This window comes from Camelus ferus, chromosome 11 (genome assembly GCF_009834535.1).
Source record: "Camelus ferus isolate YT-003-E chromosome 11, BCGSAC_Cfer_1.0, whole genome shotgun sequence".
NCBI lineage: Eukaryota > Metazoa > Chordata > Mammalia > Artiodactyla > Camelidae > Camelus > Camelus ferus.
In genome coordinates, this window is record NC_045706.1 from 41,288,560 (window position 1) to 41,313,017 (window position 24,458).

General features: G+C 38.9%; 1 protein-coding gene across 3 annotated transcripts in view; it reads left to right on the forward strand.

Annotated features, from left to right (window-relative positions):
• Positions 1-2,981: 2,981 nt before the first annotated feature.
• BICC1 (BicC family RNA binding protein 1) overlaps positions 2,982-24,458 on the forward strand; it is a 251,650-nt gene continuing 230,173 nt past the window's right edge. For all 3 annotated transcript variants that reach the window (XM_006190993.3, XM_032491440.1, XM_014564592.2), the window contains exon 1: positions 2,982-3,440. In XM_006190993.3, coding sequence (XP_006191055.2) covers positions 3,251-3,440 — 190 coding nt within the window. In that variant the 5' untranslated portion in view covers positions 2,982-3,250. The remainder of the gene's footprint in view (positions 3,441-24,458) is intronic.

Consider the following 24,458-nt stretch of genomic DNA (forward strand, 5'->3'; position numbering starts at 1 on the left):
TGACAAAACTTTATTTGTTTTGTTTTTTTCTTATCACTTTTTTCATCTCCTTTTCCATTATACTGTGATCTACCAGATCACTAAATATTAGAATTTGTGAAAGACTCTTTCCTTGGTTTTCTTTAACTCTTTTCTCATTCCTTAGACAGTAGTAGCCATGTATATGGCTAGAATTACCACCTAGAAACAAATCAATAAAATGTTTTAATCTCTATCCAAGATCTTTTCTGAACTCCAGACCCATATATTCAGTTGTTTACTTGACACATCTTCTTGGAAGTCTCAATGGCACCATAAACTCAATATGTCTAATTCAACTTCATCTTTCCTCCAATGTAGTCAGTCCTCTTCCAGTGTTTCCTATTTCAGTTAATGGTATCTATCTCTCTCCGATTATGTTAGCCAGAAGCCTAGAGTCATTCCTGACATTTCCCTCTGCACCACCCCGTGTCCAATTTGTTACCAATCTAGTTGATGATATTTTCCATCAAAGTATTTCTCAAATCCTCGCACAGTTCTCTATCTTCATTACTCTAGAAAAGCTACCAGCATCTGTTACCCAAACTTCCTGTATAGTCTCTTAATTGGCCTAACTACTTCTATCCTGTCCCTCAGTCTGTTCTCCATCCTATAACCACTGTCATCATTTTAAAATGCAAATCTAAGTAAATCATCCTTTACTTAAAGGCTCTACATGGCTTCCTTTTGTTCTAAGGATAAAAACAAAAACTCCTTCACTGGACCTATAGGGTTTACATGCTCTACTCTTTATACATCTCACCTGCCTTGGCAAGCACCACCTGCTTTCTTATTGTCTTTTACCAACTATGCTGGTTTTCTTTTGGTTCCTCCAATGGAGGGACATATGCTGCTTCCTCTAACCACGTTATCTTTGCTTATGCTGATCCTACTGAGAGCTGATAGATAGCTTAATGGCTAAGCATAGGGCACCTGAAGTCTGATTTTCAAGGGAGACTGTCTGGGTTCAGATCTTGATTTGATAACTTACTTGTTTGTAGAACCTTGAGTAACTTACTTTACCTCCTGTGCCTCAGTTTCCTCAACTGGAATTAAAGGATAATTTTATATTTGATCATAATAATGCTATTATGAGCAAACAATCATTTTCAGGGAAGGCTCTTTCTTCTCTCTTGCCCAGTTGATATTTTCTCAAACTTCTGTTCTTAGCCCCAGATTCATTTTCTCAGAGAAGCTTTCACTGACCTCTCTGAACCCCATTACTTTATTACAGGTTGTCTTGTATGTTGAGTCTCATTTGTAATGCTTAGTACAGGTAGATCTTTCTACTTTCCTGAGTGATTTATATATTTATTTTTGGTTGCCATTCTGTCTTTCTCACTAGAATGTCAGCTCCAGGAGCCAAGGGATAGTGTTTATTTTTGGTCACTATTCTTTAGGCCTACCACAGTATCCATCACTTGGTAGGTTCCCCCCCACCAAAGTATTTGTTGACAGAAAAAGACTGTAAACATCTTTGATAGAGGGCTCCTTGACAACCTGTTTTGATGCTTAAATTAAAGTGCTTTGCACAGTAATGAATAAGTTCTGAGAAGGAACACATGGTGGTGAATCAAGCACTTAAGCTATGCATCTGCTCCTGGGTCTTCAGGAGGACCCTGAGCAGGAGGGCTCTCTGCTCACAAGGCAGGGCTTTGTGGAGATGATGTGTCAGGTGCACAGGCCTGGGTTCAACCCTTGGCTCCATTATCTGCTGCAACCCTTGGCTCCATTATCTGCTGCTGTGTGACCTTAGTCATGTCACTTGACTTCCCACAGTCCGGTTTCCTCATCTGTCAGTCATATCACAGGACCCAGCACAGAGTCAATTCTTGTTAATTAGGCAACTGAACCTATAAGAATTTTGACTAATCTTAAGCATAGTACATGACTCTTTATGGGCTCCTGCCAATGATACTGCTTGCCCCTTGTGTAGGCCAGTACCCAGTCTTCTTGGCTGGTTACAAACTATCTCATTCTCCGCTTCTCACCCTTCCACCCCCCCCCCCCCCATAAAAAATAAAGTATTTGTGCTCTTGGTCACAAAAGAGGGTTATGAATCAGTGTGAACGGGGAAAATAAAGTTTCAATGGCATCCCTGATACAAACAAGTTTCTTCTTCCCTGGTGCTTCAAGTCCAAGTTTGACAGTGGCAGTGATGGGCCGACCTGGGAAGGTGGGATCAGAGATTCCTCTGCTGGTCATCATCTGTAAGAGACTGACCTTGGGAACAGAGAAAAGCCCTCAGTCCCTGACAAGACAGCTCTGCCCAGATGCCGGCTGGTTCGGGCTAACCACCACAAGACTCTCGGAGCCTCTTTCCTCCTGAGCCTGTCTTTTTTTATCAGCTGAATCCATTCCTTGAGAATTACATAGAAAATGACTCCCCCCTCACCTCATTTAAGAAAAACAAAATCCCATTCCTCACAATAAAGAGTAAGCCTCCTGTCCTTCCACCTGGCTACTTTGCTGGGATGAGAGGAGCCATCTGCTTTGAACTTTTAGTAGAGGAATAAAGTTCATGTAAGCAACGACCACAGTGATGTCTGCTAGGGATGGACATTGTTTCTTCCGCAATCCTTCCCTTTTTCTTCTTCCTCCTGTTTCAAACTTGTGGGACCAACCAGGGCTGTGCGTTTTAGGGTGAAGTGTGTGTACGTAAATAAAGTGGGATCTGTGTGTACTCCGAGTGCGATCAGAAGGGTGCTGTGCTGCAACCGGGCCAGGCTCTGTGTTGGAAGAAGTGTGAAAGTATGCGTGTGAGACCAGACTTATACGTGTAAGCGCAGGAGAGTGGCAGTGTGTACGTGGTGAGTGTGTGCGCGAGCCGAGGGCCGGCCGCCCGCCCGCCGCGGCTCCCCGTGGGCCGGCCGGGCCAATGAGCGCGCGGCTGCAGGCGCGGCGGGCGGGGAGGGGGCGCCGGGCCCTGCGGATGGAGGCGCGGGCGGCGCGGCGCGCTCATTCCGCGCGGGCGTTGCTGACGGGGGGCGGCGCAGCCACTGGCCCGGGACCGGGGCCGCGACCGGGGGCGGCGGGCGGCGTAGGTGGCGCCCGGGGCTGGGATGCGCCGGGGGCTCCGTGGCGGCGGCGGCGTTGGCGGCGGCGTCGGCGGCTGCGGGAGGACGAGCTAGCGCCGGGGCGCGGGGAGCCAGTCGAGCCCGGCCGGCGAGCGGAGGCGGCGGCGCAGGCAGAGCGGCGGCCGCAGCTGGAGTCCGAGCGCCGCGTGCCCACCATGGCCGCCCAGGGCGAGCCCGGCTACCTGGCGGCGCAGTCGGACCCGGGCTCCAACAGCGAGCGCAGCACGGACTCCCCCATGCCGGGCTCCGAGGACGACCTGGTCGCCGGGGCGCCCCTGCACAGCCCCGAGTGGAGCGAGGAACGCTTCCGCGTGGACAGGAAGAAACTTGAGGCCATGTTACAAGGTAGGCATCCCCGCGCGTTCTCGGACACACCGGCTGAGCCCCCGACTCCTTCCCGAACATCCTTGCCTAGCGCCCCAGCGCACGCCACTCTGGCCCAAAGCCGACTTAGTTTCCTTGTCCCTTCCCCCGCGGAGCCGGGGGACACCCAGGGAGTGGAGACCTGGCGGGAGTCTCCACCCTTCCACGCCTCCCAGGTCTCCACGCACGGGAACGCTGTGCTAACTTGACCGGCTTCAGAAAGCCGAGGGCAGTGTGTACACCGGCGCGCCCGAATTGCGTTCTTGGACTTTAGAGGTGCCAACTTTAGTTCGGACACCTGGGCTGTGACATCCGGACTCAGTCGGACCGCACAGAGTGTGCGTGACTCTCCCCACTCTGGCAGTCTTGAGGTCTAGCTGTTTCTCTCTCTCCTCGTCAGTATCCACTTCCTTCAGCTGAGGGGCCTTGTCTTGCTATTGGGAAACGCTCTGCAGATGTCAAGGCTTAAGACCAGAGCTCCCGCCCCACCCCCACCTCCACCCAGGAGTAAGAGGGGCCAGGATGGGGGTGAGCGGCCAGAGCGTGGGGATTGTGTCAGGGCAACGCTGCTGAGTTGGAGGACAGTGTGTGTTCATCTCCTGACTGGTTTATAAAACACATCTTGAGTTACACTAGATTATTAAAAATCTTCCCGTACTGTGGGCGTCAGACTTTGTCTTTCACAACATGGGGTTTTTAAAAAAAATTTAAATTTTGTATTTTTTTAAACTCCCTCGTTTCTGTGGGACTTTCCCAGGCATAACAGCTTTAACCATATCGGACTGGGAACAAATTCTGATTTTTAATGGGAATGATTGGAGTTCTCAGAGCGAATGCCAGGATGTCCAGGGTCATTTTTATCTTCCTTAAAAAAGTGTTAATTACTAGCCAGTAGTAGTCAATGTGGCTCATTTCCCTCATCCATAGAACTGTTATTCTTAAAATACTGTGGAGGGACCAGGCAGTACTTTCACTAAGGGTGCAGTAGTGGATTCATTCAGTAGCTGGTGTCCTTATATCAAGGGAGGATTGGAGCTTTCCAACTTTCTTTTGTGGTTTGGTGCATAACTTACTTTGACTTTATCAGTTAGTGCATCGCAGTATGGGAGCTATTTAGCCCTCCGTGGAAGTGCAGTGGTTTTTTAGAACAATTAAGCAGGTTATTTTAAGACAGAACAAGATGTTTTCCAAAACAATAACTTGGTGGAAACAAATAGCAGGAGTGTTTGGCAGGCATTTTTGGATGAGCTACAGACTTGTCTCCCTTGTGCTTATTTTTATTGATAAACATCCCCAGGGCTTGTCATGTCTCTGTCCTTCTCCCTCTTTTTTTCCCCCGTTAAATTATGTAACTTTCTAGGAGAGTTACTTCTGTGATAAACTGTTCAGGTTAAGAATACTGCAAAGTAGATTAGGAAATTAAACCCCAGTTGCATTTTCAGTAGCCTATTTTAGTTACTTCATTTGTCCCATGGTTTTTTTCCCCCTAGTATCTATTATAAAACAAAATATTAAATTTACTCAAAAATATTATTGTGAGCTTGTTTGGGTTGAACTGATAACATACATACCTATCCTTTCAACAGGTTTCCAATTTGTTTTCCACATGAGTTTGGAAGGATGTGAAAGATGGATCTCCTAATAATGCTGTGTCTTCCTTACCTGTCTTGCCTGGGTGCATACAAGTAACCACAGTCGTGGTAGCTTCTAGGAAGCCCTCTTGCATGACCTGAGTTTTAGAAGTGGATTTCTTTTTTGAATTAATTCCCATTTAGAATGAAATGAAACATGAATGAGGCATTTTTTTTTAAATTTGAAGGCTGTTCCCTTTGTAGATATGACATTCTGACATGAGATGGTTGGAAATTGCTTTGCTGTGGTAGTTTCTTTTACAGAAAGCCTTAATAGAGTTAGCATTTCTTCAGCAACATATGTATCAATGAAATATTTACACTTAAAGTGCAAAGAGTTCTTTAGTAAACGAACATAATGCTTTGATTAATGTTGTAAAATCATTAAGTGAATGATGTCTTCTAAGAAAGTAAGAAAGAAACCTAGCACACTAAGTACCAAGGCATTTTGTCATGTGGGCTTCCTAGTGTCATGTTTTGTTGGAATTACCACGTTTGAAGGAATAAGACTAGTTTTCCGAAGCAAACATAATCATGTGTCTCATTGCTTTTATACCAGGTGGTTAAAGCAAATGTGGGTACTAGAATCACTCAGATCTAGGTTCAAATCCCAGGAGGACCTTGGGACAGTTTCTGGGCACCTCTCTGTCTCAGTTTGCCTGTCTGCAAAATGGGACTGATATTAGTACCTTTCTCTCTCAGTTTTGTGGGAATTAAAAGAGATATTGCCTAATAAGCTAAAACTTGCCACACTGCTTTGTAAATGATAACAGCTTAATATGTCAGTTACTTTTGTTACTACTAGTAATAAATATAGCATGGATTCAAAAGATTTCCAATGCCTATCACAATTTCTGGCATATAGTATATGTTTAAATATTTAGGGAACAAAGAAGAATTCTGTAATTTCATAATTGTGGAATGGAAATAAAATAGAGAACAAGGTAGAAAGTTTGGAAAGTCAACAAATGTTCTAGTATTGTTAGATATTCTTGGGTGGAAAGCTTTTCATTAAAAAAAATGCCGAGTAAGAAAAGTCTATATTTGCCTTGTTGAGTTTCTGATTATTGTGAATTTGGATTTGCTATTTTTTTTGCACAGTTGCCTTAAAATATGTGGAGGTTTCCAGTTTAAGTCAGGATAAGTAAGATTCTCTGCCTTTAAGTCTGCATAGTGCAAATTGGTGATTATAATGCTTGGAATTTGTTTCCAGAGAGACTGTCCTGGGGGTAAGTTAATCTTTAATGAGTTGTATTTTTATTAGTAGAGAAATTCTTCTACGCAGTGGACCAAAAATTTAGTGAGGTTAAAATATGGGCAGTAGGGTAGTGGTCAAAGAAATGAAATATCATTCTTGGATGATCATTGAATCCCAAAAGAATTGATATGCATAAAATCCACCAGGCCAAAAATGTAGGGAAAAAATCATTAGCTTTTTATTTTTTAGTTTTTATTTTGTCTGAAAATTACTTTGGAACAGCCATGCAGAGTATCTCGCATTTTTGTTTGAATCTAAATTAAAATCTTATTAGTCAACAGTTTTGTAAATGGGAATTTATTTTCAAGTTTAGTTTAGGTTTTTGATGGGTATGATCAGCCTTGGAGTGGATACCATGGACAGCATTATAATGACAAAAATTGTGTTTGATTTATTGAATTCTGATCTTCAAAATTTAGACTTCATACTTCATGTGAGGTAGTATCGATTCATTCAAGTCAATTAAATGTGCGTTACGGTGGGTAAAGAGGAAGGTAGGTTCAGAGCAAGGTCTGTGAGAAAGTAGGAAGTAAATGGGTTAAATGAGTCAGAAATACAGCCTTGATGTTTGCCAGAGTCCTGAGAGGCAAATGTGGAATTTATATATTTATACTTTTCCTTTGTTTTATACCTTACTATTATACTTTTATTTTTATGTTAAAGAACATATATGTGTGCCATGCAAATAAAAATTCCTACATAAAATTTAGAGGCATAGGCATTTTCAAAGTTCTGAATTCCTTATTTCATCATAGAAGGAAGTGTTATAAGGGGGGCAGCGACCTATTTTCATGAATTGAGGTTGACATCTGGTGGGCTTTTAGGATATTGCTATTAAACACTTTAAAAACCATGTTGCATTTTTACAGTTATGGGCACAACAAGGATCATTGACTGCTGCTTGCTTGAGCAGCAGAACTGGCCTCCAAAACAGCTAATCACACATTGATTGAAAGTAAAAGCAGCAATTACATAGTTATGTATCTTTTTAATTTGGCAAACTTTAGTGAAGATTGTCTTATGATTTGGTAAATAGATAATAGTTTTTTAGATTAGTTTTTGTGGGAGCAGGGAGAAAGATGAAGTAAACTATATGAAACTGGGGGAGTACTGAAATTGAAAATAAATAAGAGCTAAGCTTATATAGTTTTCTAGTTAAGGCTTGATTAAGGCTGATAAACAACAAGAATAAATCAAATAACTTTATGAAGCTTAGTGTTCAAAAGCAAGGGGCCCTTGGCCAGATCTGGATTTGAGTGTCGGTCTTACCTTTTAATAGAGAGCTTGGGAAAATTCATTACCTGTAGCCCCCTTTCTAAAAGAGGGTGTTAGTCATAGTGCCTACATCCTGAGGTGGTTGTGACAACTAAGAGAAAAAAAGATGTATGTAAAAACCTCACAGTGCTGGCCACTTAAGTGCTGAATAAATGAATATTAACCATATTCATTATAAATCATAGTTCATAAAATGCACATTCTTGCATTGAAAATGAAAATCAAGTATATTGGGAAATGAATTAAATGATCTTATGATAAATGAATGTTCACAGCTATGTAAATATTATTATTGGCCTTCCTGGTAGCTCACAGCGTGCTGAGGGTATTAGCCCCTTGTAAAGGTGGATGAGTACGTTCTGAGTGAAGCCGTATTAGACACGAGGGTGGAATTGTAGATTTTGCTCAGGATGAAAGGGCTTTACACCCTCTTGTCATTGTTCTTGGCTTGCATATTTTTTATTCTTTGAACAGTTCTGAACCAGTCACTTCTAATATTTTTACTAGAGATTAGCTGCAAAATCAGTTAATCACCCTTTTAGTTTTATGTTGCTCTGAACTTGTGGTTCATTGGTGTCCAGAAAGAGACTTTTTCGAAGAAAATATTGTGCCTGGGCTAACGTGTTCTCTTTGCTCTCTTGTAAAATGGGAACAATCATAGTCCTGTCTTCCGGGGATGCTGTGAGCACAGAATGAGGTGATGTGTGTGAAATGCATAGCTCACTGCCAGGCACACGGTGCTTGGTCACTGTTACTGCAGCAGCAGGAGCAGCAGCAGCACCGTGCCTTGTGATGGACAAGGATTTCAAAGGCTTAGTTGGTTGCCAGGCTTTTTTTCTTGAAACAACTGCATATGAATTTTTTTTTTTTTTGACGGAGGGGAAGGGGTGATTTGTTTTTCAGTGAAAGTCTTCCTCCGATCAGAAAAGTTTATTAGGACGCATGTAATAGAATCAGCAGAACTGAAGGTTAAGAATGTTTTCTAAACTAAATGAAAAAAATCCATCAGAGGTTGTGGAGCCTGGCAGTAAAGAGCTCAGGAACTGCCCTCCAGCCGGCCTGGGTTGGGGTCCTCACTTTGCCTTTTGCCGAGTCCCAGGAGGATGATGTGAGGTGGGCCCTGTGCTCGTGGGCATGGGGTCAGTGCTCTCAGTAAATGTACACGCTCTCACTCAGTCTTATCTCTGTGCAGACTTCTGGGGTTTTGGTTAAGTTGATCATTGATAAGTTAAAACGGAAAGGCTTGTCAGATCGATGATTTTAACAGGCAGGAATGTATTTGGCTGCAATTAACAGAAAGCCCAACACAGAGTGGCTTCGTCAAGCCAGGGGATTATTTTCTTGACCAAACAAAAAAACTGGGGCTAAGAGGTCCAGGCCCCAGTAGCTGCCTTGAAGGAGCCCAGCAACTTCCCCCACGACGTTGGCCATCCTTACCTATGGCTTTTGGACTTATTGTTGCGGTCTGGCCTGGGGTAAAAGGAGGACAAAACTTGTTTTTTATTCCAGATTTCGCCTAAAAAGGCAAAAGTGTGACAAAGAGTTCTCCCTCCTGGAATTTCCCACTGTATTTCTTTGGCTATTCTTTGCTACAAGAGATTCTGGGAAAGTAGCTTCTTTTCCAGCTTCTCTAGCAGAAGTAGGTGAGGAGGAAGGGAGTCAGAACCGATGCAGAGTGATCCAACCCATGGTTTCCCCACAACAGGCGAAGCAGGGGGTGTTGTGACAGAAATTCCAAGTTGTGTCTGAAGCAAAAGGTTACCTGTGTCAGACACTTTGGCCTGCATTGATAATCTCCAGAAATCTAGATTATTTGGCAATTTTTATGTGGGTGGACTTTCTTCTTGGCATTAGTCTGGGAATAAACCTAATTGCCAAAGAGAAAACACTTTTGATCATGGAAAGCTGCTCTCATCTTGTTACTCCATTTGCAAACAGGACCTAGGGCCTCTTAATACTGTAACTATCTTTCCTTCCTCCAGTATTTTCTCCCTGTCAAGTGTTTTGTTGTTTTTTTTCACTGAAAATTACATGACACAATACAAATGCCTGTTTTACCTTTTATTACTCTAAGATTTCTTTTCTCCTCTCCCTCTTCCTTACCACCCACCACCCATCTCAAATTGCTTTTAGAATTGATGGGTTCAGTGTAGTTCATGCTCCTGCCCTTTTGGCTTTTCTTAGAGTGGTCACTGCAATAGAATCTGGCTGCAAAGCCAGAATTTGTTCAAAAGATGAAGTCATTTTGGAAGCAGTTTGGTAGTAGAGTTATCATCAGATTTGTGCCATGTTTTGCTGTTTGAAATTGCCCAGAGTGATGAGCTAATAAAATATACTCATTGGCTCATCCTTGGTTTATTCTGTTGATTTTAAAATATAGTTCTTAAAAAAATGCGTGGGATAATAGTGCCCAAATGATTCCTTTACGTAAAATGCTTCATAAACTACCTGGAGTGAGGCACAATTTTAAGGTTAATTTATTAGTGGCTTTTGCAATGTGTGGGGGTGATCTTGGCAAGAAACCCTCGTTGTTATACCGCAGAAGCCACCACATTCGATTTTTAATCCATGCGGTACTAGCACTTAGGGCAGTGTGTTACCAAAATGCACAAACCATTAATAGAAACATTTTGTGGATAACGTACATTTATAAATCAATTTACTACCTAATAAGCTACTAATAACTGAAGTTGATAAAAGCATTTATATTTGTAACATGTATTAAATCTTGTTCCCATTTATGATGCTGGCATATAAAAATACCATGCTCACTTTCTAGCTACAAAGTAGTTCCTCTGATACAGTGAGTAAGATAGACCACGTATTAGTCGGCATATTGACTTGCTCTGGAGCTTAACTACATATCTGGTGGAAGAAGATGCTTAAACATAAGATCTAAAAATTAGCCATTGCGTTTTTTCCACATTGTGAAAGTAATACAAACTTATTATAGAATACTTGAAAGTACAAACAGATGTAAATAAGGAAACCCAAAAGTCACCCCTAAGTCCAGAATCCAGCAGTAATCACTGATAATATTTCAGGAATTTTTTTTACTGGTCTTTAAAAAGTATGTTCACACATAATTTATTTTTGCACAGATATTGAGTTCCTCCTATAGTCAGGTACAGTGTTAGACAAAACCAAAATAAATTATGGTCCCTTGTTTGACTTGTGTCCCTTAAATTCTAAACTGGGGTCACACTTCCTTTCTTTTTCACTTAACATTGTATCATGGGTATTTTCCATTTCATTTAAGATTTTTGAAGAACATAGTTTTAAGTAGCTATATAATATTACCTTGACATATCATGATTTGCTCAAACATTATGACATTTTATAACATTTTCAGGTGGCCAGGCAGTGGGAAGAACCTAATGTTTCTATTCAGACTGTCCCAGATATAGATACTGGCTTTATCATTTATTGATTACATGGGCTGGGACAAGTTAATAACTTTTCTGAGCCTCAGTCTTCTCATTTCTAAAATGGGATAAATATAATTCCTAGGTTGTGAGTGTTAAAAATACTACATGTAAAGCATGCGACCAGTGCCAGATGTAGTGCACATACTCAATATTGGCAGATGATGAATATTGACACTGCTACCCCAAACCCTTTTGCCTAAAACCTTTTTTTAAGAGGGCATCTTTAATTATTCTTACAGGAAAAATTCCTACTAGTGAAATTTTTCAGGCAAAGGGAATAGATATTTTTAAGGCTCTTGACAAAGTTGCAAAATTATTTTCTGAAAAGAGCCACAGGTTAGGCAGAAGAGACAACAGCTTTGCAGGATTTCTGCTCCTTGTACCTTTGATCCCAAACCTGACTTATTTGAGCTGGTGATTGTGAGAAATTAGGAAATAATTGAATTACCAGTCCAGAGTTAGGGTTTGTTTCTTTCACCAAAAACTTTGAGTGACGTTTATTGTACCCAATTAGCATGTCTGGGAATTAATCATTCTTCAAATCTGAGCATAAAATTCACCTGGGGAGATTGTACAAAATGGCAAACTCTGGGCTCTCAAGAGATTCTAGTTCTGTAGGTTTGAGGGCCATAGTGGTGGAAGGAATCTGTAGTTTGAAAAGAATCTCATGTGAGTCTAATCTACATGGTCCCAGGAACATACTTTGAGAAATATTGCTAGATATTTAGATGAAGATGATCAAAAGTAGGAAGACTGAGATCCTTTTCTTTGATTCCGTTTACCCCTGAAGCTCGTAGTTTCTCCATGTTATTAAACCATTTTGAAGCATTTTTAGTCTAGGAGCATAGTTTATAACTGGCACAGTGTTGTTTAGAGTGGCCTATCCTAAGGGCCTTGGAGGAACAGCACAAACCTATATACTCCTGTGGAGGAGATACATTGTCTTTGTTATTGCACAGTGGGCTCAGAGTGCATTCAATTTTCCTACAAACTCCTATTGAGTTAGGTGTAATAGACACCTTTTGAATATATTATGAAACAAGTTAAAGCACACATTTTTTTATTACAGAAATTTAAAAAGCCGTATGAGGAGAACTTTTAGAAAAACAATCACTGGTAATCTAACCATTCTAACAGCCATTTTCATTTTTCTGCCGTGAAATGTAGTCCTTGCAATATGGTCCTTGACTATTTGCATAGAGTTTATGTAGCTGCTCTTGTAGCACTGACTACTGTTTTGCATTCAGCACTAATCTAATATATTAAGTATTTTTGTATTTCTAAGCAGTTTTCAGAATTAAAATTTTATGGTTACATAATGGTGCATTTGGTCCAAAAATATTTCTTTGCAGTTACACACCACCTTACAGTGAACATGAATTATGTAGCTTTTTTCCTCTTTTGAAACTATATTCTGAGGAAAAAAATTTGAGGGCTATGGCTACTGAAGAATGATGGTGATTTTGAAAGCGGTAGTTGAATTTAACTGAGCACTTACTATGTGTGAAATACTGTTCTGATGCTTTATGCCTGTACAGATGCTGTTTGGATCTGATTCATAGACAGAAAAGCTGTTAAGTCCTTTCAATTTGGGGCCTGGGTTTCTTTTTGGAATTCTGAGTGGATCTACATACTCATTTTCTTCTTAGGGTTGTCATAGATTCATAGCTCTTAGGTAGTATGGAGACATATCGAGTCTGAGCCTAGAATGATAAACTGTACTCCAGAATAGGTTCCAGTGCTTCCCCGGCTCCCAGGTGAAATGCAGAGGGGTTTGGTGGTAGGACAGGGGTGAGTTAGAATTCTTGGTGAGAATGCAGACGTTCCAAAGCATTGCCTTCTGCCAGCTTTGGTTAAGTTTTCTCTGTTTCTTCCTTTGTGAAATGAGGATAATAATACCTTTCTCCTAGGGTTATTATGAGGATTATATGATAATGTATGTAAAGTTGGCTTGCAGTTGGTGCCCTGCAATGGTCTGTGTGTTTCAAATTAATTTCTTATTCCTCTCCAGCATCTATCCCAGTGCTGTGAAAATACACAGAATTTCTATGTTTATGAAAAAAATTCTGTGTTTATAGAATAAATGACTCACGATGAATCTGAATTAAAAACTGTCCCATTTTGGGCTGGTGGACCTGGCATTGACCTCATAGAATGGAACTTTAAAGCTAGGGCATGTACTTGACCTTAAGAAACACCAAATAGTTCTGCTTTACATAAATAAGGCAGAGTATTTCTCCACATACAATGTAGTCTTTCTTCACCCTCAGTCTGGGCTGTGTAGAATGTTGTGTTATTAGTGACAGTACATTAGTGTGGAGTTTTGAGTGAGGATATGCAAAACTTAATTCAAGTGAGGTTAATGTTGGATAATTTTTGTCTGTGTCTGATCTGGATTAGTTTTACAGATTAAAATTGGTCAAGGTAAATATAATTTTTCAATTTATTTGGTTACAGACACTAGATTATCTTATTCTTAGATCAGTACATCTTCAGATACTTGTTTAAATATGATTTTAAGGCTTGTCGAATAAAAGATAATCTACTTTTAAAATAAGTGGACTTTTATGTTAGTTTACTCACTGTACTGGGATAACTCATTGAGGTATTTTGGGTCAAAGGGAAATAAGTGGAGTGGGTGACCGGGTGTCAGGCGACTTGAGTTCATGACCTGCTTTTGCCACTGGCACGGTCACCTTGCACGGTCATTTAACCCCTCAGAGTTTGGATTACATGCCCCCTAAAATCCCTTCCAACTTCAGCATTCTGAGTCTTTTGCGTATTATACAAGCCCAGCAGTACTTGGCATGTGGTGTTGGAGCCTGACTCAGATCTATACCCCTGAGAAATTTTGGGAGTGATTTGCCCTGATTTGAACCCCACACGTGAACATTCACAGCAAATGGGGAAGCTGGTGGAATGAAAACTGTTGGAGTGTCTTTGGAGGGGCAAATACTCCCAAGACAGCTGACCATAAGCTCTGCTTTCTGACATCTTGGCAGTCAGGTTGACAGTGCCCTGTAGTCTGTGAGCTAGATGTTAGCTAATTTAAGGTTTTCTGCAGTAATTGAGCAGGAATGTCAGTGTAAACTATAGTTGAGACTTGTTGGTGTTGACATCCCATGTTAGGTGAACAAAGGAGGTTGTATGCGTCCCCAAGTAGCATCTTTTTGTCACATTTTCCTTCCTCCTCTGCCAACGTGTTCAGTTACCAAGTTTCACGTTCCAGGGTTTATACGCCATGTAAACCACTAGAGAAATGTAGCAGGGAAGCATATTAATGTCCATTAGAGTAAAATCTCAATTTAAAGGACGTTTATATGTTCGAGTTTTAGGTATTTTCCAAATTATTGTAATTTCTTGATTATTGAGAACTAACGGTATTTCTCTTATCTTATACAGAAGACCATAAGGCTTATATTATCTGTTTTGAGTTGGTTCCTATATCATATTTTGAGCTTTTGACGTGCCAAACAAAGGCAATATTTTGGCAAGCTTCTATTATCTTTCAAATTGCTTGATTGTTATAATTTAATTTTATAAAGCCAGGAAGATACATGTTTAGCTTGAGTATTACAAGAGGAACCATATAAAGAAGTGTTTATTTTAACCCAGGGGGAATGTTTTTCTTAAGTTAAAAAAAAAATTGTATGGGAAACAGAAACCCAAGATTAGCATAGTTCTATAGAGTTTTAAGTGTTTTTTTTATTTTAACAAAGATCTCTAATTTAGTAAAACATTGTTGACAGTCATATTGTCACCTGAACAGAAAGATTACCTTCAAAAATATATTTACTCTTAGTGAATGGACATCTGGGATGCATTATCTATGGAAAGTTTATTTGACTAAGTTAAAACAAGTAGGCTTGAGCAAAAAATATTATAAAAATAAATTTGAAGGAAGTTCTACATAAATGATTAGCTTTCAAGCTTGTGAATATTTTCTCATTATAAATCATTGAGACTTCTGGGCATACCCAGAGGGAACCTTACTTAATTCAAAAAGATACACCTGCACCCCAATGTTCATATAAGCAGCACTATTTACAATGGCCAAGACATGGAAGCAACCTAAATGTCCATCAACAGACGACTGGATAAAGAACTTGTGGTATATTTATACAATGGAATACTACTCACCATAAAAAAAATAAAATAATGCCATTTGCAGGGTGGACCTGGAGAATGTCATTCTAAGTGACGTAAGCCAGAAGGAGAAAGAAAAATACCATATGATATCACTTATGTGTGGAATCTTAAAAAAAAAAAAAAAGGACAAATGAACTTATTTACAAAACAGAAACAGATTCACAGACATGGAAAACAAACTTATGGTTACCAGTAGGGGAAGGGGTTGGGAAGGGATAAATTGGGAATTTGAGATTTGCAGATACTAACTAATATATATAAAATAGAAAAACAGGAAGTTTGTACTATATAGCACAGGAAACTATATTCAGTATCTTGTAACTTGTGGTGAAAAAGAATATGAAAATGAATATATGTATGTTCCTATATGACTGAGGCATTGTGCTGTACACCAGAAACTGACACAACATTGTGAACTGACTATACTTAAATAAAACTATATAATAAAAAATAAATCATTCAGGAATAGTGAGGCCATTTGAAAAACTCAATGGGAAATTATGGCATGTGTTAAAATCGTGAGGTCTTGTAATGGAGCTGCACAAGTGAATGAGGCCTTTTACCTTTAAGAGGAATACAGTCTAGTGGAAGAGAGGAAGCCTGTCTGTACTTGTTCACAGAAAAGAAGAGACGACCCCACAGAGTAAGGCCCTACTTACTTAATGTGCATCTTTGTCTGGGGCTGCCTACCTCAGTCGCACAAGATAAGGATGTGTGACAGCTGGTTTATTTGGGAATTGCTCTTAAGTAGAGTCACATGCGGAAGAAGGAGGCAAAGCCAATACAGTGATGCATTATTGAGTTGGTTACCTCTGAGGGTGATTGCTATTTCTGGTGAATCCTAGAGTCTACATCCATAAATCTCCCATCTAAGAGACTCAGAAAAGTGTTAGTCTATCAGCTTCTGTCACTCTTTGAAGAGGATTAAGGGTTGCTCCATGAGGTTTGCCTCCCGTGTACTTCTGGGTTACACATGTGTGACACCTACGAGTCCCTACAGGCATCCAACAGACTCTCAGTGCAAGAAGTGAGAAGTCTGTCTGGTGTAAGTTTGAGATGAGGCACTGTCAGCACAAAGTGGTGTTTTTGCCTTGTTTTTTTTTTTTTTTTTTTTTTTTGTTTGTTTGTTTTCTTTACTGTAGCCTGACTGGAATCAGAAATGAAGTGCAGTGGAGGTGAGGTGTTGTGTACAGTCCAGTATCTTTATATACTTTAAATGCAAAAAAACCCCCAAAAACCTTCAGAAAGGGAGAGATAGAGGTGGGCATTTGAAATGTTTCATACTTTTGTTCTAATCAAAGAAAAGTCTTTACTGTAAATTCTTGTTTACTTCTGTTGTGTATGTTTATGCTGGGTTTGCTGTATTGTGAGATTACAGAAATGAACCTGCCTGTGGTCAGACAGATGGTGGAGTAGGAAGCTCCAGAATTCACTCTCCTACAGAAACACTGCTTTAACAATATACAGGTCAAAAAGCCACTATGTGAATGTCAAGGCAAACTCAAAGGCAAAAATGGCTGCAGTGAAATGGGTCAGAAAAGTGCTTTGACTTTATCTACATCAGCCCCCTTTTCAAGCTGGCAAAGCTAGCAGTTGAGAGGAGAAGCCCAATGTGCTGCTTTTCCCTTGGAAGGCAAAGAGAATAGTGGAACTTACAGCCAACATTCCAGTTTTCTGGGGGGACAACCTGAGGGATAGGTTTCTGTTTTGCCTGACTTGGAGTGCTGATGGGGAACTGGCATACTTTGGATGGCTGGTGGCTGTTGAGAACTAGAGAGAGCTCAGCAGCCTGTGGGGGCACCAGAGAACCTGCAGTGCTGCAGACAGACATCAGAGGGGCAGGAGGCTAAAGCTGTATGAAAAAGAAACCAGCAAGCTTCCCCAATTGGTAGATCACACACACAAGCCCAGAGAAGATGCATCCTTGTAAAAAGTTTGAAAGGCACCCAGAATATCTAACTGGGCTGATTGATGGAAGTCTTCCTCTGTACGAAGCCAGTTTGTAAAGGCTGGGAGAGGTGGCTGTCTTTTAAATGCAAAAACCACAACAGAAAATGACAAGGCACACCAAAAAGCAGGAATACATGGCCCAATCAAAGGAATAAAACAAATCTTCAGAAACTAACCCTAAAGAAATAGAGATCTATAAATTACCTGACAAAGAATTCAAAATAATTGTCTTAAAGCAACTCTGTGTGCTGCAAGAGAACGTAGTAAATGAAATAAGGTAAACAGTGCATGAACAAAATGAGGCCAGTCAACAAAGAGGAGTTATAAAAAGAGAACCAAACAAAATCTGGAGCTAAAGAATGTCATAACTGAATTGAAAAATTCACTTAAAGTGGATCAACATTGGACTTGGTCAAGCAGAAGTATCAGTGAACTTAAAGACAGATCATTTGAAATTACTGAATCAGAGGAATGAAAGGCAAGAAAAATGAAAAAAAGTGAAAGAAGCCTAAGGGACTTACAGACACTATCAAGTGGACCAGTATGTACTGTATGGGAGTCTCTGACAAGAAGAGAGAAAAACAGGGAGCTTATTTGAAGAAATAATGGCAGGAAACTCCCCAAATCTAAGGAAGGAAATAAACACCCAAATTTAAGAAGCTTAAAAAAAAAAAACTCCAACTAGGATGAACCCAAAGAAGTCCAAACATTATGATCAAATAGTCAAAAGTCAAAGGCAGAGAATCTTGAGAGGAACAAGAGAAAAATAACTTGTTATGTGCAAGGGAGCTCCTGTAAGCTTATCAGCAGGTTTCTCAGCACAAACATTATAGGCCAGAAGGGAGTGGGATAATCTATTCAAAGTGGTGAAAGAAAAAAGAAACCTGTCAACCAAGAATGCTGTATTCAGCAAAACTGTCCTTCAGAAATGAAGGAGAAATAAAGACTTTCATGGATAAATAAAAGCTGAGGGAGGTCATCATCACTAAAGCATATGAAAATATGAAGAAGTGCAAATCAAAACTGTAGTGAGGTATCACCTCACACCAGTCAGAATGGCCATCATCAAAAAGTCCAGAAATAAATGCTGGAGAAGGTGTGGAGAAATGGGAACCTTCCTACGCTGCTTGTATGAATGTGAATTGGTGCAGCTGTTACGAAGAACAGTATGGGAGTTCCCTAAAAAACTAAAAATAGAGCAACCATATATTCCAGCAATCCCACTCCTAGGTATATATTTTTTTTAACATTTTTTATTGATTTATAATCATTTTACAATGTTGTGTCAAATTCCAGTGTTCAGCACAATTTTTCAGTTATTCATGGACATATACACACTCGATGTCACATTTTTTTCTCTGTGAGTTATCATAACATTTTGTGTATATTTCCCTGTGCTATACAGTGTAGTCTATTCTACAATTTTGAAATCCCAGTCTATCCCTTCCCACCCTCCACTCCCCTGGTAACCACAAGTCTGTATTCTCTGTCTGTGAGTCTATTTCTGTCCTTTATTGATGCTTTGTTTTTGTTTGTTTGTTTGTTTTTGTTTTTGTTTTTTAGATTCCACATATGAGCGATCTCATATGGTATTTTTCTTTCTCTTTCTGGCTTACTTCACTTAGAATGACATTCTCCAGGAGCATCCATGTTGCTGCAAATGGCATTATGTTGTCGGTTTTCTAGGTATATATTTAGAAAAGATAAAAATTCCGATTCAAAAAGATACATGCACCCCAGTGTTCATAGCAGCACTATATACAATAGCCAAGGCATGGAAACAACCACATGCTCATCACCGTAAGATTGGCTTAAGAAGATGTGGTGTGTACGTATATGTATAGACACACAGTGGGATATTTCTCAGTCATTAAAAAGAATGAAATATTGCCTTTTGCAGCAACATGGATGGACCTAGAGAATATTATACTTAGTGAAGTCATACAGAAAAAGACAAGTATATCACTAAGTGGAATCTAAAACTAATAGAAATGAATCTATATACAAAACAGAAACAGACTCACAGACATAGAAAAGAGACTTAGGGTTACCAAAGGAAAAGGGAGGGTGGAGGGATAAATTAGGAGTATGGGATCAAAAGATATGAACTACTGTACCTAAAATAGATAAGCAACAATGACTTACTGTATAGCACAGGGAATTATATTCAATATCTTGTAATAACCTATAATGGAAAATAATCTGAAAAAATATATAATGAATCACTTTGATGTATACCTGAAACTAACACAATATTGTACATCAACCATATTTTAATAACAAAAATGAATTATAGACCTAAACATAAGACCTGAAGCTCTTAGAAGAAAACATAGGGAAAAGCTTTATGACGTTGGGTTCGGCAGTTATTTCGTGGGTGTAATATGAAGAGCACAAGCACCAAAAGCAATAATAGACAAATGATATTACATCAGAGTTAAGTGCTGCAAAGGAGACAATCAGCTGAGTGAAAAGGCAACCTATAGAATTGGAGAAAATATTTGCAAGTCATATATCTGATTGAGAGATTAATACCCATGATAAAGAACAATAAACAATGTAATTAAGAAGTGGGTAAGAAACTTAAGCAGCCATTTTCCCAAAGAAGATGTACAGATGGCCAAAAAAAAAAAAAAATGAAAAGGTGTTCAACCTGAAATAATCATTAGGGAAATGAAGTTTAAAAACACTGTGAGAGACCACCTCACACTCATTAGGATGGCCATTATAAAAAAGACCAGGAAATAACAAGTGTTGGTGAGGATGTTGAGAAGTTAGAACTCTTGTGCACTCTTGGTGGGAATATAAAATGGAACAGCTATGGAAAATAGTATGAAAGTTCCTTGAAAAATTAAAACTGTCATGTGATCCAGCAGTCCTACTTCTGGGTATATATGCCAAAGAATTGAAAACAGCATCTCAGAGAGAGAGGTTCACATGCATGTTCATTGCAGCATTATTCATAATAGCCAAGTGCTGGAAGCAACCTAAATGTTCAACAGTAGATAAATGGATGAAGAAAATACAGTATGTACATAGAATAGAATGTTACTCAGACTTAAAAGAGGGAATTAAAAAATGATTCTGATAACTTTTTAAAAATTATTTTTTTAAGTATAGTCAGTTTACAATGTGTCAGTTTCTGGTGTACAGCATAATGTTTCAGTCATCCATGAACATATTTATATTCCTTTTCATATTGTTTTTCATTACAGGTTACTACAAGATATTGCATATAGTGCCTGTGCTATACAGCAGAAACTTGTTGTTTATCTATTTTATATATAGCAGTTAATATCTGCAAATTTCAAACTCTTAATTTATCCTTTCCAACCCCTTTCCCCTCCCTGATAGCCATGAGTTTGTTTTCTATGTCTGTGAGTCTGTTTCTGTTTTGTAAATAAATTCATGTGTCTTTTTTTTAGATTCCACATATGCATGATATCATATGGTATTTTTCTTTCTCTTTCTTGCTTACTTCACTTAGGATGACAATCTCCAGTTCCACCCATGTTGCAGCAAATAGCATTATTTTATTCAGAAAGAGGGAAATCTTATCACATGCTACAACATGGATGAAGCTCTAGGACAGTCACAAAAAGACAAATGTATACTGTTTGATTCCACTTATATGAGGTATCTGAAATAATCAGACTCTTAGAAACAAAAAGTAGAATGGTGGTGCCAGGGCCTGGGGGAAGAAAAAGGAAAATTGGTCAGTGGTTTAAGTTTCCATTTTGCAAGATGAAAAACTTCTGGAGGTCTGATGCATGACAGTATGTGTGTAGTTAATCCTAGTGTACTGTATACTTAGAAAAGGTTAGGATGGTAAATTTTATGGACCACCAAAAAAAAAAAAAAAAAAAAAAAAGAAAAGAAAAAGGAAAAAAGTCCTTTGTGCTGATTTTTTACCTAATATGACAGATTTGCCTTAAATAAGCCTTTATGAACAGTCATAATCTTTTAAAAACTGAAAGTTTTCAGCATGAAAGAGAAAAGGCACTTAAAGAATCATAACTAGTTCTTTATCTTTTGTTCAAAGTTTAGAGAGGGGAAGCAGTTTTATTTCAGAAGGGTGAAAGCATTCGTCCATTGAAACCTGAACCATGAGTATTTCCTTCTGAGAGATGCATAAAAATAAGCAGGCCTGAAGGCAGAGTCCTGCAGTAACTGGAACCTCGTAATAGCCTTTACATTTGGTTCTAACACGCACATAACAGGAAGAAGGATTCAGTTATTTTCAAGCCCTCAAATCCCAAATGTGCTGAATAAACATTTCTTTTAAAAAATAAATACTCAAAATGGATTTGTATGACTTGAAGTTTGAAAGAAATGTTCTTGCATTCCATAGTTAACAATTGTAACAGTATCACTTTCTCAAATTCCCATATTTTTAAAGTGGACTATTGTGGTTTGGCTTAGCTACTAAATTAAATTATTGCCTGCTTGCACATTCCTGCTGGTTACACTATAATCTTTACCTCCGTTGGAAAATATGCCCTATTTTGAATGTTTGTTTCGAGCTACTTGGCTTGAAATACCTCTGTTTAGCTGTGAGGCATAGATATGTGTGTGATCTGTGTTATGAATCTAGAAAGAAAAGAAATAAAATTGTGTTACACATACACGTTACTTGGGCTATGAGGCACTTTAGAAGTGGAATGAAAAATACTAAGTACAGTTAAATTGTTTTGACAGTTGGTAAGAATGGTTCTAATTATATACATATACACATACACATAACACATATATGTGCATATGTGTAAGATACACATACATACATGGCTGTATATGTTATGGAGTGAATTGTGTCCACCCAAAATTCATATGTTGAAGTTCTAAACCTTAGAATCTCAGAATGTGATCTTGTTTGGAGATAGGGTCTTTACATAGGTAATCAAATGAAAGTGAAGTCATTAGGGTGGACCCTATTCTGGTGTAACTGGTGTATTTATAAAGAAGGGGAAACTTTAGACACAGAGGCACGTAGAGGGCAGACAGTGTGAAGAGACACAGGGAGAACCTGGCCTTCCCTCACAGCTGTCAGAAGAATCCAACCCTGCAGTACCTTCACTTTGGACTTCTAGCTTTCAGAACTGTGAGATGGTAAATTTATGTTGTTTAAACCTCCCAGTTTGGGTACTTAGCTATGGCAGCACTAACAAAGTAATACAGTGTGTTTCTCTATTATGCTGCAAATCAGGATGTACTTATTTAGCTGTAATACAAGATGAGTCTTTGAACATTTTAACACTTCTTATTATCTCTTAAGCACTCTTTCTTTTTTTTTAATTGAAGTACCATCAGGTACAATGTGCCAATTTCTGGTATACAGCACAGTGTCCCAGTAATGTAAATACATACATATATTCATTTTCATATTCTTTTTCATTAAAGGTTATTACAAGATATTGAACATAGTTCCTTGTGCTATACAGCAGAAACTTAAAAAAAATCTATTGTTATATATAGTGGCTAAAAGTTGTAAATCTAAAACTCCCAAATTCATCCCTTCCCACCCCTTTTCCCCGGTAACCATAAGATCGTTTACTATGTCTGTGAGTCTGTTTCTGTTCTATAGATGAGTTCTTAGTGTCCTTTTTTTCTTTTGTTTTTGCAGATTCCACATATAGAGTGATATCATATGGTATTTTTCTTTCTCTTTCTGGCTTACTTCACTTAGAATTACGATCTTTAGATCCATCCATTTTGCTGCAAATGGCATTTTATTCTTTTTTGTGGCTGAATACTATTTCATTGTATAAATATACCACAACTTCTTTATCCAGTCATCTGTTGATGGACATTTAGGTTGTTTCCATGTCTTGGTTATTGTATAATTTGTATATTGCTGCTATGAACATTGGGGTGCATGTATCTTTTCAAATTAGAGTTTCCTCTGGATATATACCCAGAAGTGGGATGGCTTGATCATATGGTAAGTCTATTGTTTTTTTTTGAGGAATCTCCATACTGTTTTCCATAATGACTATACAAACAACATTTCCACCAGCAGTGCAAGAGGGTTCCCTTTTCTCTACACCCTCTCCAGCTTTTATTATTCATGAATTTTTGAATCATGGCCATCCTGACTGGTGTGAGGTGATACCTCATAGTTTTGATTTGCATTTCTCTGATGATTAGCAATATTGAGCATTTTTTCATGTGCCTATTGGCCTTTTGTATGTCTTCATTGGAGAATTGCTTGTTTAAGTCTTCTGCCCATTTTTGGATTGGGATGTTTGTTTTTTGTTCATAAGTTGTATGAGCTGTTTATATATTCTGGAAATTAAGCCTTTGTCAGTCACATCATTTGCAAATATTTTCTCCCATTCCATAGGTTGTTGTTTTGTTTTGCTTATGGTTTCTTTTGTGTGCAAAAGCTTATAAGTTTAATTAGGTCCCATTTGTTTATTTGGTCTTATTTCTGTTGCTTGGATAGACTGCCCTAGGAAAACATTGCTAAGATTTATGTTAGAGAATGTTTTGCCTATGTTTTCTTCTAGGAGATTTATTGCGTCTTGTCTTATATTTAAGTCTTTAAGCCATTTTGAGTTTATTTTTGTGTTTGGAGTGAAGGAGTATTCTAACTCTTAAAAAATTAGTTTCCCAGTTTTGCAGGTTGAGAAATTCAGGTTGGCTGTGATGATGAAGCCGTTAGATTTGAAAGTGGATCTAGAAGCTCTGACCCTGCTCTGTACAAATACAAATCAGACCTTATTCAGGAGTTTATGAGATTGTGCAATTTATATCAATGGTAGAGTCCTCTAGAGACCTAAACAAACCCACTCTCATCTAGCACCAAAAAAAAGGGAAAAATCTTGAAATTACACATACCGGAATTAAGTTTTCTGGAGATTAGAAACAGATGTCATCAAATGACCATTTTCCCCACTGCCCCAAGGTATACGTGCCTTTTTCTTGTACTGATGTTGTCATCAGTAGAAGGGACATGAGTTCGGTGCTTGGAAAAGTGGGAGATGCAGTGTTCTTTCAGCTATATGCCTCTACAGTCCAATGCATACCCCGGTTTCCCATATCCCATGTCTGAGTAAGTGCATATCTGAGTTTATGAACCCCAAATGATGCGAGAACACACCTGGCTTACCCAAATCTCTGACTGGGGAATATTGGAGTTAGTGCTAGAGAAGAAGAAAGCTATTTAAAAATGCTAGGTATTATTGTTGTTGCTGTGGATGTTGAGAGAGGTTAACCTTTGGGTGAAGAAGTACTATACCTACTTCAATTTGGTGGATGAAGGTAGTGAAGGCTGTTAAACTGGCCTGAGCAATGATTTTCACAGTAATTT